This window comes from Monodon monoceros, unplaced genomic scaffold (assembly GCF_005190385.1).
Source record: "Monodon monoceros isolate NGI ecotype Baffin Bay Population unplaced genomic scaffold, NGI_Narwhal_1 Super_Scaffold_20, whole genome shotgun sequence".
In the NCBI taxonomy this organism is placed as follows: Eukaryota; Metazoa; Chordata; class Mammalia; order Artiodactyla; family Monodontidae; genus Monodon; species Monodon monoceros.
Window position 1 is genome coordinate 101,613,646 of NW_021703777.1, and position 19,347 is coordinate 101,632,992.

The 19,347-nt window shown below is 37.9% G+C and overlaps 1 protein-coding gene across 3 annotated transcripts in view; it reads right to left on the bottom strand.

Moving 5' to 3' along the window:
* Positions 1-4,438: 4,438 nt before the first annotated feature.
* Positions 4,439-19,347, bottom strand: part of CENPE (centromere protein E) — a 73,546-nt gene continuing 58,637 nt past the window's right edge. For all 3 annotated transcript variants that reach the window (XM_029236103.1, XM_029236105.1, XM_029236104.1), the window contains 6 exons: positions 18,974-19,159; positions 13,102-13,214; positions 11,577-11,674; positions 9,456-9,639; positions 7,531-7,817; positions 4,439-4,808 (listed from right to left, as the gene is read on the bottom strand). In XM_029236103.1, the coding sequence (XP_029091936.1) occupies positions 4,714-4,808; positions 7,531-7,817; positions 9,456-9,639; positions 11,577-11,674; positions 13,102-13,214; positions 18,974-19,159 (963 nt within the window). In that variant the 3' untranslated portion in view covers positions 4,439-4,713. The remainder of the gene's footprint in view (positions 4,809-7,530; positions 7,818-9,455; positions 9,640-11,576; positions 11,675-13,101; positions 13,215-18,973; positions 19,160-19,347) is intronic.

Genomic DNA, 19,347 nt, shown 5'->3' on the forward strand with positions numbered 1-19,347 from the left:
TCCTCCAGTTTTTAGAAAATAATTCGCACATTCACATACTTTATATGTAATGTGCTGCCATCTAGTGGAGCTCAGGCATAACTGTTAACTCCAATTTACGTAGAAGGTGAAAAGTAGAAAGGCATCTTACTTAGAATGTTGAAATCACTTCCTTCACTAATTTAACCTAAGTCCTTCTCCTTTTTTTTTTTGTTCCGGTACGCGGGTCTCTCACCGTCGCGGCCTCTCCCGTTGCGGAGCACAGGCTCCGGACGCGCAGGCTCAGCGGCCATGGCTCACGGGCCCAGCCGCTCCGCGGCATGTGGGATCTTCCCAGACCGGGGCACGAAGCCGTGTCCTTTGCATCGGCAGGCGGACGCTCAACCACTGCGCCACCAGGGAAGCTCCCCCTTCTCTTTTATTAGCACCTACTATGTGCTGCTCTGGGAGCACTCAAAGATTGAATGAGCCAGGAACTGCATGTGGAAGTCAGCAACAAAATAGAAGGAATGCAGGTCACTGAAGATACTGGAGCCTTCCTTTCTGGACCCTGACCTATATAGTTCAGAGGGAGGGAAATAAAAATTCTCTTGTGCTTTTTAAGGTATAAGTACAGTTATTTTGGCACACGCAGTCTATTCTAACACTAATATATACTTAGTGGCAGAATGCAGGCATCCTGAGTACACTGAGGGGGTTGAGTCTGGGGAACTTCAAAGTGCATTGTTGGGCAAGAGCAAAAAATCAGGTTTGGCTGAAGAGAACAGAAATGTCAGATCAAAAAGAATGGGCTTAGGTCCTGTGAGCCCTCTCTAGAGGCTTAGTAACTCATCACTTTATCAGGTGTGTAGCTGAGCCGACTGTTTAGGCTATTTTGTGCATGTGCTATTTAAGTAGGGCTCGCTCAACACCCACCCAACTGACTTCCCCTGCCTTTTACTTTGGAAAGGCTGGAAAACAACTATCAAATTCCTAGCCTTCTTTGCTACTAGAGCTGGCCAATGAAACATAGGCTGCAATCTCTGAGGGCTTCCTTCCTGGATAAAAAGATGATGCCTCTCTGAAAGGCTTTTGACTTTTGCTCCTTCCCTTCTTTTCTCCTGGAATGCATCTGTGATGCATAGGGACATGGCAGCCATGTTGTGACTTGGCGTGAGGTCAGACGCATAAAGACAGCAGGGTGAGAGAAGGGACCTGGTTCCTTGAAGACAGCCTCAAGACAACAGCCCTAGACTAACTCCTCTGGATTTCTTATGTGAGAAAAATAAACTTCTTTCAATCACTTTTTTGCTCTTGGAGCTAAATGTATTTATAATAGTCACAGTGGCTCAGAACAAAGACTGTTAAGTCAGAAGGATAAAGGTAAGTCCCACGTCTTTCCCTCACTAGCTAAGTCACTTAACTATAAATCTCAGTTTTCTCATCTTTAAAATAGTCATAGCACTTACCTCAGGGATGTTGTGAGGAAGGACTTGGCATGTAAAACCATCAGTACAATGTTACACTTGTACTTAATGATTAGTATATATTCAGTTATAATGGATAGCAAACATTGCCCTTTAAAAATTAAAAAAAAAAACAACCCAAAAGTACCTTTTGGGGCCTAGACCAATGAGTTCATAGTAGATGGTCTTTTAATATTCACTGAATATGAATGGTAGGCTCTCAGTAATAATTCTGCCAGGCTCAAGAACATGTTTCTTATGAACAGTAAATATATTTTGTCTTCTCTGGTCCTAATTTTGCTTTTCAGATCATTTTAGTATTGTCTGACCATATTACTGCTTTTTAACCTTCTTGCAGTTTCCATTGCTGATTTTCACTACCATTCCTTCACAAACACTCATCACAATATTGAAACCAGATCATTAGAGGTTAGCAACATTCCAACATTGATGGAGGAACAGCTCTCTTTCCCCGACAGACACTGACTTAACAACCATATGTGGACCGAAATACTTTTGTGAGAACTTCAGAAGCCCATTAAGAAATTGCAGTACCCTGGGTGAGGGCAAAGCTGAGGACAGCCACACTGAAGCGGGTGAGAAGAGCCATTTCTTACCTGCTACTACCCCTCTCCCAGGCTAGCACAGCTTAGTCTCTGGCTCAGTTTCCCCATCATGGGGACTAGGGGGAAAGAGGAGAGTGGAAGATTCACCCAAAGTTCCAGCTTTTCGAGGGCTGCTTGAGTGACTGGTCACGCTCCCCTACTTGGAGTGCTGATGGAACCGGCATGGTTTGGCACCAGAGAGCCTGCCGTGCCATCAGAGGCTGGTGTGGCTCTGCACAGTCAGGACAACGTGCCCAGCTCGAAGCTTCATCCTTGAGAGGGAGGAAGAAGAGTAGAGTGTGTGTCTGATGTTCCAGCTTCTTGGATGGCTGCACAAGTGACTGGTTTGTGTTTCGCCTGACTTGGGGTGCTGATGTACTTTGGCTGCCTGGGGGCCAATGAGAAAAATGGGCAGTGGGGTGGCTTCCTGCTGTAGCAACAAAGAACCTGCAGTACTGCAGACAGACACCAGAAGGAGGAAGAGGTTATGAGCTCCTGAAAAAGGCGCTGGCAACCCTCTCGAGTTGGCAAATCACACACACAAGCCCAGAGAAGTTGCAATCCCACCAAAAGGTTGATTCGGAGGACCCCAGCATCTATAAATGAGCTCATTGATGGTGCTCCCCTGTACGAAGCTAGAAGAGGTGAGGTGGATGTTTTCTCAAATGCATAAAACCCAGCAAAAAGTCAGAAGGCACACAAAGAAACATGACACATTCAAAGGAACAAAATAAATCTCCAGAAACCAACTCCAAAGAAATGGCAATCTAAGAATTACCTATCAAAGAATTAAAAATAATAGTTTTAAACAAGCTCAATGATCTACAAGAGAATGCAGACAACTAAATGAAATCAGGAAAATGATGCACGAGCAAAATGAAAATATTAACAAATAAATAGAAACTATAAAAAAGAACCAAACAAATTCTGGCACTGAAGAATATAATAACCAAATTGAAAAATTCACTAGAGGGGTTCAACAGCAGACTTGATCAGCAGAAGAATCAACAAAGTGGAAGACAGGTCATTTGAAATTATCCAGTCAGAGAAGCAAAATGAAAGAAAAAAGTGAAGGGAGCCTAAGGTACTTATGGGACACTAGCAAGTAGACCAGAAGAAGAGAGACGGGGACGAAGAGCTGATGTGAAGAAATCAATAATGGCCCCAAATTTCCCAAATCCAAGGAAGGAAATGGACATCCAAATTCAGAGTTAAGCAACATTCTGCTAGACTGGAAACCTGATGACTGATTATATTTTTAATGGCCTTTAAACTAGTTTTATTATTCAGGTGAACGTACCTACTAGACGTCGTAAAGAATCAAACCTGCAGTGCTGTTATAGTGTTCTGTTTGGGTAAGGGTGAAAAGGAGAAACAGGCCCAGGGGAGATTATAGGAGGGGACACTCTTCCCTCAGCCCTAGTGAATCCCTGTGACAGTATGTTAAGATAAGGGAAAATATCCAATCCAGACTTTAGAATGATGGCTATGATGCAATTCATAATCTCTTCCTTTGAATAAATATTCTTACCAAAGAGCCAAGAATGCCTTGAAATCACTAACTCTGTTCTGAACCTTAAGCATCTTGCTGTTCTATGTGGTTTTTCAAAGTTATATGCTATAAAATATCAAATACTCTCTAAAACGTAGTTCATAACCTCTTGTAGGGTCAGAGACCCCTCTGGGAGTATGATAAAAGCAAGTATGGACCTTAGTACCCTAGAAAAATGAATCCACACACACACGTTAACATTAAATTTCAGAGGTTTTACAGCCTACATGAAGAAGCCCACCTTAGAATGTCTTACGTGTCTGTGAGGACCCCAGGTTTAGAAAACTTTGATGGAAACTCTGGTTGCTGTTTCCCCATGTCTAAAGTGAAAGGGTAAAATAAATCTATGTGGTTCTTCTACTTGGGAATAAATGTGCAATCGGGTACAAAGTCTAATAACAAACCAACCAATTTAGAGTGCTTGTATAGGGAGTGGGGTAGTTGGTAAAACACTGAAAAGTGAGAAACAACTTTTGTAGCTTATCACAGCAAAAGGAAGATTAAAACTAGAAAATGAAGAGGTCGTATCACTTGCTATTCCTTAACAACCTAAGTGTGGAATGCATGTGTGTATTTTTACAGCAAAATTCTGAAAGTCAACAAACAAGAAGAGAAGAGAGCCAAATATACCCTGAGTACCCCACCGAGAAACCATCAGTTAATATTACATGGTGCCGTCATTCAGAACTAAGCAAACGTTTATTGAATGTTCAAGGTACTAAAAAGGGAGTCTGTAATTTTGTTAATTAAATGATGTTTCATATTAATTTATGAATCATGCTTTGGAATTCTCTAAGTCACATGTGGATAACTTTACATTAATGAAAAAGTATACATTTTATGTATATGTGGAAAGATTGGAAATTTCCTTCAATAACTTTATTCTTTACAAAACATATAAATAAATAAAACTATTCAACTTCTAAAGGATTACCACATTCAAGGAGAAGGTATTGACTGCTATCACCATTCTAAATAACGGGAATGAATCCCGTTCCTTCACCTTCCAATTCTACCGGCAAAGTGAAAACTGAAGTGAAATTAAGTTGGACTGTGACATCATTGCCAGGGATAAACGCAGGCATTTCCAAACATGGAACGCTGGGCCCCCAGAAAAGTGACAGAGAGTAAGCTACTGAGTCTTGCACTCGGGCACATCTTTTCCAGAGGACACATGCCAAGGACCTGGCTGGGGATCCACAGTCTCTGCTCCAGCAATTTGTTCTTCTGAGAGGAAAAAAAAAAAAATCAACAACAAAAGTAATCTTAGTAAAAACATACACAAATCCCAAATACAACTAAAGTGAAAAGGATGTTTGGAGTAGAGATATAAGAAGAGATGTAAGAAGAATGGAACACAGCACTTAAACATGGTTCATTATTTTGCTTGTTAAAAAACTATATTTCACTTCGGCAGAGTTGAAGTTTTTTTTTTAATAGAACTTTTTTTTATTGGAGTATGATTGCTTCACAATTGTGTGTTAGCTTCAGAGTTGAAGAAGTTTATTCCCCATTTTCTTATAAGATGAATTGTTAGAAAAACCATATTGTACATAAAACCAAGAAGTAATAAAGTCTTATTTGGAATTCATCAATTTGAGATTCAAAGTGAACCAAACACAGATTAACTCAGTTAGATTTTCTTTTGTCCTATTTTTAGAGGGGAAAAAAATGGTGAGCTGTACAAATACTATGTATTTTAGAGAATATTTAGCCATCTTTAAAAAGTTTTCTTTGAGCCTTTAAAAAGCACTTCAACTGCATCTATTTGTTTATAAACAATATCTATTTTCAAATTATTATATTCATGAAGGTAAATCTAGAACAACGGGTCTTGGAAATTATCTTAGGTGTTGAGATAATATAAATTTCCTTTTATAATTAAAATTATTTTAGACTGACATTTTACTAATTCAAGCTGAGACTATGTCCTTTAATTCTGAATTGGTCAGTTTTTGATTTATATATCCCTCCAGTCTACTCTTTTATTTTACTTAAAAACTGTACCAGAGAGACCCATGTATTGATTAAAAAACTTAAGCATTTTTATTTGAGGTTGGATTACTTCATATTATGCATGTGCCTTTGGCACTGTCAGATAAAGATCAATAGGTGATTATAAAACTTTATCAGTGTTTGAATAGACCCTTCTAAAATGGGGTGTGTGTGTGTGTGTGTGTGTGTATACAGCAAAAGTTCCATAGAAGTGTTAGCTAATGGAAGGTCCTCAAATGTTTGTTACATACTGTTCAATGAAGTGAATAGTTCAAAATTTTTCCCAAATTGCGTTGTTCCTTCCTATATCTCTAACAGCACTGTCAGAGCGCTGACGTGATCCAATTTTGACGTGTAGTTGACGAGAACAGACTGATTCCCTCTTTGTCACAAAGCAGAGTTCTCATAAACCCTGGTAACCTTTGCTCAGAGCTTTAAATGATCTCTGGCAGCTGCCTCTCTTAATGTAGTTTTGTTGCTTTAGGTTTCTACAAGTGCATAAAAGGGTGTTTCTGAGAGGCAGATACACTGTCACAAAGGGCCGTGGCCATACACACGTGGGCACATGATAAATGCTATGTGGTGACAAAGACTGAGAAACGCCATATTACAGAGCTTCTCCAGACATGTTCCCCACCTCTGTGTATAGCACCTCCGCAGAGCTGGGGGCGATCCCCGACTCCACCCCAGTCCATCCAATCAGGCACCTAGCACTGCTCATTTTGCCCCCAAATCTCTCCCATCTGTCCACGTCTCTCCATCTCCATTGCACCTGCCCAGGTTCATGCTGTCACCCTTGTCCAGGCAACTGTCAAACTCTTGCTCCTATGATTTGTTGGTTACCTAACATCTGAGGTAATGTTTTCAAAATTTACAAGTCATCACGTTCCCCTGATATTGTTTAAAGTCTTCCAACGGCTTCCTCTATATGCCTACAGGATCAAGTTTAAATTCCTTTACACTATCTACAAAGTCCTGCATGTCTGGCTCTGAGCTCTCTCTTTGGCTTCACTGACTACATCCACAGAAGCCTGTGTTCCTTGTGCTCTGGTCACAGCATATTTCTTTCAATCCTTCCCCTGACTGTGGTTCCTCCTACCCTGATGGCGGCTGTCACTGTCCCATCTGCCTGAAATGCTTTTCCCTCCCCTCTTTGTTAAGCTAACTCACATTAACCTCCTAGATCTCAGTTCCCTTTTTCAAGGAAGACTTCTGTAATATTTAAAAAACAACAACCTATTATAAGTCTCATAGCCTTTTGCACTCTAGAATTTTACTTTTTTTGTCACTTGATTACTGTCTATACCTGTTAGACTGTAAGCTCTAAGAGGGCAGGGACCATATCTGGTTTTGCTTATTAATGTACCATTAGGGTCTAATGTGTGACACAGAGTTGAAATAAAAAAATTCTGATCGATTAAATGAATAAGTAAATGATACAAGTCTATGATCTGGCTTGTGTAAAATGAATATAATACTATTGGAAATACTGGCCCATTGAATCGATAAGAAAATCTTTTTCAGTAAAACTGGTTTTGTTTATAAGGTAGTATCTTTATGGCCTTGGGAGAGTTGCTTGTCCATTCCAGGGGAAAGCTGAGGGTTTAAGAGGCAACCTTCACTTGGGGTTGTTTTCTTGCATTTCTAAAGAAATATCTTATTTTCAGATTTGATTTGCTAAGCAATGACTCACAAGGAGAATTTTTACATACCAAAGGAAAGAAAAAAAAAAGCTTCACTTGGGGTAAAAAGTGACTACTGCACTTCAGAGCTGTGCTTTGGAGAAACTTTCTCCCACAGAAACAGCAATGAAGTCTGTGCACTGTGAGCCTGATCAACGCCATCCTCCCTTGTCTACACTTGCCCTGTGGGGATCACACATTAAAGAGAGGTTCCAACTGTTATCCGCCCCCCATCCCCGCCCCATTTCCAAGCAACCAGTATATTTACCTACCTGGGCAAAGGCCTAAACCTGAGTTATCAAAATAGTGAACTGGAGAAGGTACTGGCAAAGACTTTGATCGGCTATCAAAAAACCAAGATTTTGGCGATTCCTTTGGCACAGGATCTTGTAAATTCCTTTCCTTGCACTGAGATGACATATGTTGTCTCTTTTTAGAGGCTGTTCCGGTCACTTTAGGAGACTTTGGAGAATTCTCACAAGTTACTTCTCTGTGAGCCTCTCTTTTAAGGGTTCTCTCCTTCCACGTTTTGACCTCATTGTAAAGATGATGATTATTGCTTAAATGTGAGGGGGCGGGGCGGGGCGGGTGGGGTGGAGGTGGAGAAAAAAGGAGGACATAAGACTGCAATTCCTGCAACGTACTCATGTTTAAGTTAAGAAAAAAAAAAACTGCTTTAAATTGTGGTAAAATATACATAACCTATAATTTACCATTTAATCATATTTATAGTTAAGTTTCAACCTAATGCTTCCTGTTTAGACTGTTTCCACAGTTCAGAAAATGAAATGAGGTCAGTATAGTTTAAGTAATTGAATAAACCTCCGAAATCATGGAGTTTTGAAAAGAAAGCTCAGAGCATGACATCAGGTTTTTAAACAAATCAGTGATATCGTCCAGAGGTTTATCTGTTGATAATTTGTGGCCATAATTCGATAAATCAGTCTGGGTAGATGATTCTAATGTACCTTTGTTATTTTAAAAGAAATAATTCATGGTACTTTTCTGGATTAGTTACAGTCTTGCTTCTCATAGGAAATGCCACCAGCATTTATCCAGTTTCTCCAGACAGAAACCTGGGCAACCATCCTAGGGGCCTTTCTCTCCTTTACGTGAGCCAAGTCTGTTGATACAACCTCATACTTACTTCTCAAATTCGTTTCCTTATTTTTATCTGCATTGGCACCATTCCAGTCCATGCCAAAATTATCTTTTGCTTGGACAACAATAAACAGATTCCTAAATTGGGGCCTCCTATACTGTGATGCTATCTGATCTCAGCAGGCCTTGGCTTAAAATCCTCCAGTGGAATTAATCCTTCCATTACGTTTTAGGATACCACCCAAACGTCCTCCCAATGACCTTTGGGGCCTGTGTAACCTGGACCAGTTACCTCTGGCATCTCATCTTGCACTTCACTGTCTCAGTCTCTATGCCCTGGCCACAGTGGATGTCTTTCAGTTCCACCAGCTGGTCACCCTTCCTGACTCAAAGCCTGTGCACATGCTGCTCCCTCAGCCTAGAAGGCTTACCCACCTCTCCTTTCACCTGGCCTAATTTCTACTCATTTTTCACATCCAGTCTTAAAGGTCAGTCTCTTGATCACCACCCCTCCCCATACCTAGGTAAGGTTTGATCCCTCTGTGTTATACCCTTTCATAATGTCCTATTTTTTGTTGTTGCTGTTTGCTTGATAGCACTCATTACAAAGGATTAGTTATTTGTGGAATTATTTGTTTAATGCCTATTTTTTTTCCTCATCTCATTGGTAGAGGTTAGCACAAGATTCTAGTCATTGGTAGAAGACAAATAATTAAATTTGTCAGAACTGTTTTTAAAGTAAAACTAAGTAGGCTACGATAATGGACCTAAGGGGTTCCTCCTTGAATAAGAGCCTCATTGACTTGGGTATATGGACTTGTGGTATATTTAAGCTGTTCCCTCAAAGATCCTTCTTTACTTCCTAGTTCTTGGCTTAGTTAAAAATAGGTCAATTGACAGATAACCAACATCTGGAATGGTGCTACCATATTCTTATGCCTTTTAAAAAAGACATATTTTATGTAACTTAAAAATTACTTTCTCCGTATGTGTGAAGGATTGCCAACTGCAAAAACTATTTATGTATGTATCTATATCATCCTCCCCAACATGTAAGACGTAAGTATAATTTCTATATCGTGTGAGCAGATCTTACCTTAACAGCTCATTCTTTTGCTTTATTAGCTGTTCATTTTGCTGCTTTAGCTTGGAAACTTCCTTTTCCAGCCGTATATACTCACTCTTCAGGATAAGAGCTTTCGTGCTTTGTACAATGCCACTGCCACCTCCACAGGTGAAGGGTTTATTTGAAGGCTGAGGATCAGCATGTTCTGATATCACTGTGGGAGGCAAAAATACAGACAGGTGATAATTTTAGTAGTTCCAAATAAAGAAATAAAGAAAACATTATGAAAGGTAGTAAGTCACTATAAAAACCAATATACCACCATCTCCCTGGAAGTCATCCTTGCCCACCTCCTTCTCCCTTAACCTCACACGGCTATTTGGTCATCAATTCTAAACAGCTCTCGAATCCTCCTGCTTCTCTCCACCCACCAATTCCACTCTCATAATCCTGCTGAGATCGTTCACCATCACTGTAGTAGTAACAATCCTCCCCAGAGCTGTCCTCCATTGATCTATCTTCTAGAGCAGTAGAATCACCTGGCGGGCTTCTTCCTACAGTGTGTGTGGGGTCCACCCCTGTCATTCAGTGCATCACAAGTATTCAACACATACCTGTTCACAAGATAAACCTTAGAATGATATTAGAGCATATATTATTAAGTATTCTACACTGTGTGTGTAAAAGTAATGTAAGGGACTGTTCTGTAAATTTTAGATAAAACTGCATACAAGTGTGAGGTGCTTATGAAATAGAATAATCCACTGGGTCACTGATGATTTATAAAAGGGGGATAAGGTGTGTGTGGGGAAGATACTCAATGTCCATTTCCTTTTGAATTATTCTGAATTCAGGGACAATATGTACCTGAAAGTCACTTACAAATCAAGAGTAATTATCTTGACCCTTCTGTAACAACAAGGAATCCTCAGTTCTATTTTTATCCCTTGAAGTTTTCCAGATAGTAGCTGTGATCATCTTTAACACTATCTCTAATTCTTTTTTTTAAATGAGTGGACAATAATACACACAAATATCATCTTACACTTGCTTGACCTTTAGAATTTTCAGTGTGCTTTGCACACACAACTTTTAGTTTGATCCTTACTATATACATTGTCTTCAGGATTTCACACAGCCCTTAAGTGAGAGCAATCAGTTCAGAGGCCTGTCCCTGACTGCTAGTTCAATGCTTGTCTTACTATACAAAGCTGCCCCAAGTACTGTTCAGCATTTTCTCTTTTCAAATGAAATATAAGAGATAGAAATACAGAAAAAGGTATAGTTTGAGAGATATATATGCAGAAATTTGATCATTAAACTTGAAGACTGTTCCTAAGATAAATTTCAAAAAGTTTGCAAGTACGCAGCAACTCTATATTTTCAGTATCAAGAACAAGTAGGATAATATTTAGTTATTTTTACTGTGAACTGATAATATATTTACTGTGCACATGGTTACAATCTATTAAGACATGTGCTTGTATTTTTATTGGGAAGTGTACTTCTACCCTGATAGTTAAGTCATTCTTTTACAGTGCTGAAGATATCTTCACCAATAGGTAAAGATCTGATTATGCAGAAGTAAAATTTGTATTTTCTAAAAATCTATAATGGACAGACAGTTAAGATTACAGTAAACTAAGGAGATGTCACAGGATAAATATGAGCCCAATGAATTCATTTTAAAAATAGTTTTTTCTTGGGGCTTCCCTGGTTGTGCAGTGGTTAAGAATCCACCTGCCAATGCAGGGGACACGGGTTCGAGACCTCGTCTGGGAAGATCCCACATGCCGCGGAGCAACTAAGCCTGTGCACCACAACTACTGAGCCTGCGCTCTAGAGCCTGTGAGCCACAGCTACTGAGCCCACGTACCACAACTACTGAAGCCCGTGTGCCTAGAGCCTGTGCTCCACAACAAGAGAAACCACCGCAATGTGTAGCCCGCACACTGCAACCAGAGAAAAACCCGCATGCAGCAACAAAGACCCAACGCAGCCAAAAAACTAAAAAAATAAAAAGTTCTCTCTAAATCAGTGATTAACTTAGCTTTATTTTTGACTATCATACCTGTAATAGCAGTCTTCAAAATATGTAAGTGTATTGAAGTAAAATGGAAAGATCGGGAAGTATCAGCATTTTCTACTTACTTGAGGTATCTTGGGCCTGTTGATTTCTTCTAAGATTTTCTCTCAATAGCCTTATAACTTCTTTTTGATATTCCACAGTGGCTTTTGTCGAAGCGATTCTATTAAGAACAATAGAAATATGTAAAAGCCCAGAAACTAATTTTTAATGAAGGAATAAACACAACTGCTGTCAAGAATTTTCTAATAGGACACATCACATAAACACAATGTCCTGGTAGCAGTAGATGAGCCCTCATGACACCCTCCTGGTATCATGCACCTTACAGCTATAACACCACCAAACTGGAAGTATTCTGTTTGGTTGCAGCAGCAATTTTTTTTAACATTGAGAAATCAATTCTTTTAAAATTTTTGGAAGCCCAATAGCTATTAACCGGATATTGTGTAAAATTATATCTGGGGGCACCATAAAATAAATAATTGGTCTGTTACCATGAGGTCCTAGAAATACCTTGAAGGTACAACAATTACCAGAGCATGAAAGCAAAAAGCAGCTTCCTTTCTACATTGTCAGGAAAGCAAACCCCGGCTGTAGCTCTGGTCTAAGGTGATACAGTCAAAGGTCAAATTCTACCCATTGTTCCCTGGTAGAGACATTTTGTGAACTGTTTGCTTAAGCATTAATCAGCAATGATAAATCAGCAATGATACTCTGCTGTTCTTAGAGGCTGACAGTATCTGCTGATTCGATTCTATAAGTAAAATTGCTTTTTATAATGAAGATCTTAATAGACCTAAGTTTTACTTCTTATCACCAGAAGCCTGGTTAGAACGAATGAAGATTCAGAGTGCTACATTTTAGGCAAAATTAGATATCATCATTAAATATTTATAGGAAGAATTAAAAGTGTTAGGAGCCAGAAGGGATCTTAAGAAATCCTTTAATATAAACCTATCCTTTTATTGATTATGAATGTGAGGCCCAGAGAGATTAAACAGCTTGTGTAAGGTGATATATTCATTAGAGGCAACATATTTCTAATTTAGTTTCCCTGACACTGGCTAACGTTCTTTTCATTATGCTATACCACAAAGAACTTGAGGCACGTTATTACGTATATAGTACTATATATAAATAAATCAATAAAAAGAGGATATGCTCTTGGGCATTAGGTATTATAATTTCAAAGGAAATACAACTTTTTCATAAAAATACAATGGGAAGAACAAATAAAATTAAGAGAACCAACAGAGACCTTAGTCAAACTGCTAAATACACCACAGGTTCTTAACATTTACTTTCAAGCATAAAAAGGATATTTTAAAGCTATTTAAATATGATTGAGCAAGAAGCATCCAAAGACATAGTGTGTTAGTAATCAGAATTGTGCTTATTTTAAAAACTTTGCATATGTAATGAGAATTTAATAGATTTAAAATCTGTGAATGTTTGCATTTATTTTTTTAAAAAGCAATAACAATATTTTCATATATTTAAAAAAGTTAACTAATGCAAAGAAAGTTATATCGTTTTGAAAGGAAATTTAAGCTTTTAAAGTCATGTTCAATTAAGGCAAAGACATACTCCTTTTCAAAATCCTTGGCATTTTTCATCTTCTCCAGGTCTATTTTCACCAGCTTTGTTTTGAGCTCTTCAATTTCTTCTTTATAGGGCTTAGCTCCTAAAGCAACTTTGTCCTAAATTTTTTAGAGAAAAGAAAAATAAAATAATTTTAGAGCAGTTCTGAAGAGTTGTTAACTGCCTTGATCTGGTAGAAACATTTTAAAACAGCAATCTTCAAATATATAAAAAGCAGGGAAGGCACAAATTAACACTGAAATGAATAACAAATAGATATATGATGTGAAGTATAATCTGAAGCTCTTGGAAGCTAATACATACTTAGAGAACATATGACTTTTGTTTCTTAGAACAATTTTTTTCCCAATTTAAAAACAATCTACCTAAACAAATGAAACAAAGGTTGAAAGCAATGAAATGGGCAGACGAAGGTTAATCAGGAAAATGAAAGAAAACGATGTCAGAACAGCAATATAAATATCAAACTGGAACTGAATTTAAGGCACAAAGTATTATGTAGCATAGTTGAGGATATTTTGTAGTCAAAGATGGTTCAATCCAGTGATATATTTACTTTCTACTCAGAGAAAAAAAATCCATATATAAATCTTTTCTTTAAATGAATAGATTTCATTTTCAAAGTAATTTTAGGCTTATGGAAAAATTGAGCAGAGAGTACAGAGTTCCCATAAACTGTGCCCTCCCCCTGCCCCAACTCTCCTGTTATAAAACATATTAATGTGGTATAGTTGTTACAAATGATGAGCCAATATTGATACATTACTATTAACTAAAGTTCATAGTTTACATCAGGGTTTATTGTTTGTATTGTATATTCTATGGGTTTTAACACTTGTATAATGACATGTGTTCATCATTACTCTATCATACAGAATAGTTTCACTGCCCTAAAAACCCCCTGCACTCCACCTATCCATCCTTCCCTCCCTCCCCTTAAACTGTTGGCAATTCCTGAACTTTTTACTGTTTCCCTAGTTTTGCCTTTTCCAGAATGTCATATGGCTGGAATCATCCAGTATGTAGCCTTTTCGGATTGGTTTATTTTAATGAACAATATGCATTTAAGATTCCTCCACGTCTTTCTGTGGCTTGAGAGCTCACTTCTTATTACTGCTGAATAAATTGCTCTTTTTATTGCTGTACCACAGCCACACAGTGGAATACTATTAGATATTGAATACAAAAATAAACCCATCTAAATTAGGAACCCAGAGAGCTCTCTATTCCTCTAGGCTTTCCCACTCCAACCCCCATCAAAACATCTGTACACACACAATGACTAGCAAAGACTAAAAAGATGCAAAGCTTCTAAAAATGACAGATGCTCAGCTTAAGGAGGTTGATGACTGGGTCAGACGAAGCCACTGTTTGCTCAGTCAGAGCACCAGTTCAATACCCAGGCCTTCTGGACCAGACACTGATATCAGGGACTCCCTGGGCGTGTGTCTGGCTGAAGTAGTGTCAGTTTCCCAAGAAACTGCCAAACTTTCCTCCGAAGTAGCTGTACTATTTGCATCCTGCCATGATGACTGAGTGTTCCTGTTGCTCTACATCCTCACCAGCAATAAGTGTTGTCAGTGTTCTGAATTTTGGCTGTTACGGTATTTTGAGATACCATAGGTGTGTAGTGTTATTCTTGTCATTTTGATTTTCAATTCTGTAATAACATGATGTTGAGCATCTTTTCTTATGTTTATTTGACATGTGTCTGTCTTCTTTGGTGGGGTGTCTATTCAGATTTGTGGCCTGTTTTTTGTTTGTTTTTGTTTTGTTTTGTTTTGTTTTTTGCGGTACGCGGGCCTCTCACTGTCGCGGCCTCTCCCGTTGCGGAGCACAGGCTCCGGACGCGCAGGCTCAGCGGCCATGGCTCACGGGCCCAGCCGCTCCATGGCATGTGGGATCTTCCCGGACCAGGGCACGAAGCCGTGTCCCCTGCATCGGCAGGCGGACTCTCAACCACTGCGTCACCAGGGAAGCCCTGTGGCCTGTTTTTTAATCGGGTTGTTTGTTCTCTTATATTTAGTTTTAAGAGTTCTTTGTATATTCTGGATAACAGTCCTTTATCAGATATGTTTTGCAAACATTTTTCTCCCAATCTGTGGTTTGACTTTCACAGGGCAAATGTTTTTAATTTAAATGAAGTCCAACTTATCAATTTTTTCTTTCACGGATCGTGTTCTTGGTGTTGTGTCTAAAAAAGTCATCGCCAAACCCAAGGTCTGCTAGTTTTTCTCCTATGTCATTTTCTAGGAGTTTCCTAGTTCTGTGTTTTATATTTACGTTTATGATCAACTGAGTTAATTTTTGTGAAAGGTGTAAGGTCTGTGTCAAGCCTTGTTTTTTCGCTTGTGAATGTGCAATTGGTCCAGCACCATTAGTTGATAAGATTATCCTTTTCCACTGAACCACTGAATTGCCTTTGCTCTTTTGTCAAAGATCAGTTGACTATATTTGTGTGGGTCTATTTCTGTGCCCTCTATTCTATTCCATTGATCTATTTGTCTATATACTGTTTTAAAAATTCAAAGAACTCCAAAAACAATTATCCATTTATGATATCAAAAATTTTAAAATATATTCTATAAGTGCAGAAGTTACAGTAACTTTTTACCACAATATAATGAAATAAATTAGTCATATATAACATTGTTTAAAATAATTCTTACATAAAAAAAAATCAAAATTGGAAATACTGCCTTAAAATGAAAGACAATAAGAATTCCATATTTCAAAGTTTGGCATGTGATGAAAGCTGAACTCAAGACATACCGATCACCTTAAATAGTTTTTCTAATGAACTGAAAGTACAATTTTTAGTTAACATGATCTATTTATCATCTATATTTTAGATGGATTCTGTTAAGAAACTTTCCTTGTTCTACCAGAAAAAGAATTCCTTTGAGTATGAATTAAATTACATCAAATTTAGAAATTAATTTGGGAAAAACTGATGGATGTACAGTATTTAGGTTCCAAAACAGGAAATGGCAAGTTTCAAATCTTAAACCACATTTTCTCCCACATTACTCTTTGAAGTTCTATTGTTCCTTTCATATATGTTTTCCTCATCTTTTGTTTAGTCTTCAAACACTTTATTTTAGATTCTGTGGCCATTATAAGATTTTTTTCCTATTGTGTAGGATGTCCATAAAGTTCTAGTGCAGCTTAAATTTTTAACAAATTCACTGCTATTTGACATAAACAATTTGTAAAGATACAACAGAGGAAAAATATAAAGACTTAAATGAAATTGTTAATGTTTCATTTGTTCAAACTACTTTCTTCCATATTCCATTAATAAACCCTACATTATATTGGATAGGTATTTTCAAATAGTGGTAAATAGGTTTTTATTTTTTTATTATGCCAACTCTTGAGTTACACGCAAAAGACTGTATTTTATAGAATATTTATATAATACACAGAAACAAATTTTTCAAAAATTCAAACTGTACAAAGATTTTTATGGATACCCTGTATTTTGCTTTCTTTCCCCAAGGGTGCTGTACAAGACCCCCCAGACTCTGCTATATAATCTAAATGGTTATTTCTGGTATGCAGGAAAGATACTTGTCTCTCCATAACACAGGTTCAATCTATACTGAATGTGAAGTTTGCTGCTCACTCCCTCTTTCTTTATGCCCTTTCTTCACTTATATGAGGAAATTAGAACCACTCTCTCTTGCCCCCCACCTGCCCCTCTTTCTCTTTTACTCACGCCTGCTCCATCTCAGTATCTTTTAGTTACTCTGCATCTCTTCTCCATATGTTCATGCTCCCGTCTAGTCTCATGATTTTATATGCTGACAATTCCCCAAACTTACACCTCAAGTTTAGATCTCTCTCTCTCTCTCTCAGACTCACATATCCAACTGCCTAAGACATAGTTCAGCTTGGGTGTCCCCAGTAGGCATTTCAAATTCAACGTGCTCAAAACTGAACTCTGAGTCTGCTCCCATGTTCTCAAACTTGCTCTTCTGGCAGCCTTTTCTATCTCCATAAATGGCAAGTCCTTTTTCCAGTTGCTCAGGTCAAAAACTAGGGAAATCATCTCTGACTCCAAGAAATATGAGAGGAAGAGATGTGTGCCACTTCTGGGCTAGAGCCTTTGAGAGTAGAGATTTTAAGATATTTTAGCTTCTCCATCTTGTCCCTTTCCTGTGAGCCCAAGCATGGACAGCTTAAAACCTGGCTTTAATCACTAAGATGAAAACAGCACCCAAGGGTGTGGCAGAGAAACAAGATGGGAGAAATGTGGGCCTCTGATTGATCATGTGAACGAAGCCATCCCCCAACCTGGAATTCAGGCTTTTATATGAGTTAGAGAAATAACCTTCCATCTTATTCGAGCCATTGCATTTTTGGTTCCCTTTGCTGTAGCAGCTAGCATGTCACACTAACGCACCCTTCTATATTCTATCTTCAGAGGGCAACTTTTAAAACATTAAGTAAGACCGTAATAGCCTTTAGTCAAAATCCTCTGATGATTTCCCATCTCACCCAGAATAAAAACCAAAGTAGTCTGCAAGACCCTTTATGGGTTGATTCTCTGCTACTTCTCACCTTATTTCCCACCTCTATTCTCTTGCTCACTCTGCTCAGGAGACAATGGCTTTCTTGTGGTTTCTTAAACATGTCTAGACTGTTTCTGTGTTGAAGGCTTTGTGTTTGCTATTTCCTTTGCCTAGAAGGCCCTTTCCCTACTACATCACTCACTCCATCACTTCATGTCACCTTAAAGGTGTGGCTCTCCTCAATGCCCTTTTATAAAGTCACATCTCTTTCCCTTATACCCCAACTCTCACTCAGTATCCATGTACCCTTGTCTGGTTTAATTTTTTTCCATTGCACTTTTCACCATTTGACACACGTATATACTTCATTATTTTCTGTCTTCCTGAACAAGAACATAAACTCCTTGAAGGAAGGGAGAAACTTCTATTTTTTTTTTCCCATTGCTGTATACATGGCATCTAGAACAATGACCAACACACAGCAGGTAACCAAAAATATTTGTTGAAAGAATAAAAATGTGGTCATTTAATTATTTGAAATATTAAAAAACTACTATCAAAAATTCTAAAGCCTCACAGTTGATTTTCTTGGTTTTTAGCTATACAAACAATTGTTGAAAAACAAAACTGAGATTATTTTCTCTTGCCTCTCTGTTTCATGTCTCACTGAATGAATCAGAATTTTTAGAACAATGTTAAATAATGGAAAGAACAGACATCCTTTACTTATTCCTAATTTTAACTGCAATGAAGAGACACTGGAGCAGGAATAGCACAAATACTTATTAGGGCTGGACTCAAGTAGCACAAGTGTGAGAAGTGGCTGGGCTAAAAAAAAGGCAGTGGTAAGGATATGATGAATGAGGGTGCAAACTGTGTAAGGGCATTCATGGTCAAAAAGATTTATATTACTGCTCTTTATAAAGAAAATAGGTCAGAGTCAGCTGAAAGGCTGGGACTCAATAACAAGGGATTAAGCAGAAGAAAAGAGAATTTTAAAATGCACTTATCTAATAAAGAATGTTAAACATTTAGATAGGAAGCCTTTTTTTGAAAAATAAAAAAATAGACATTTTAAACTATAAAGAATATTTATATCTCTTAAAAATAATTTTTCTAGGAAGATAAAAATCATTATCTTGAATGAAAATATACTCCTGCATTTCATTTCTAAGTTGTCACTTGCTTCTTAAAAGTTTGAGTACTGAACTTCAGATATTCACAGATAATAGGAAGTTGAAGTAAAAGCTGAGTCCTAGATTATCTGCCAAATTCAACAGTAAAAGAAAAAAAAAAACCAAACAAACCCTTTTATTTATAAAATGAGTTTGTTAAATTACCTGAAGTATTTGGATCATTTCTTTTGTTTTTTCAAGGCAATCATTTGATTCATTAACTTGCCCTTGAAGTTTTGCTATTATGTCATTAGTCATCTCAAGTTCTTTCTGCATCTTTATAATCTTGCCTTCCTCATGCATAGCGCTTTCTTTAGCTTCATGGAGTGACGTTTCCAGCTCTTGAGTTTTCTATTAGAAAAAGTACACATGCTTAAGGTCTGCCATATAGACAGAGTCATAGTACATAAGTTTAAGACAAAAATAATCATACATAGCAATTAATTTTCACAGATTTCACTAACAAAGGATAGAAAAGAAGAGAAGCCAATGTCACTCAATTTATACATGTATTTCTTTTTATTTATAAGCTGATGTCT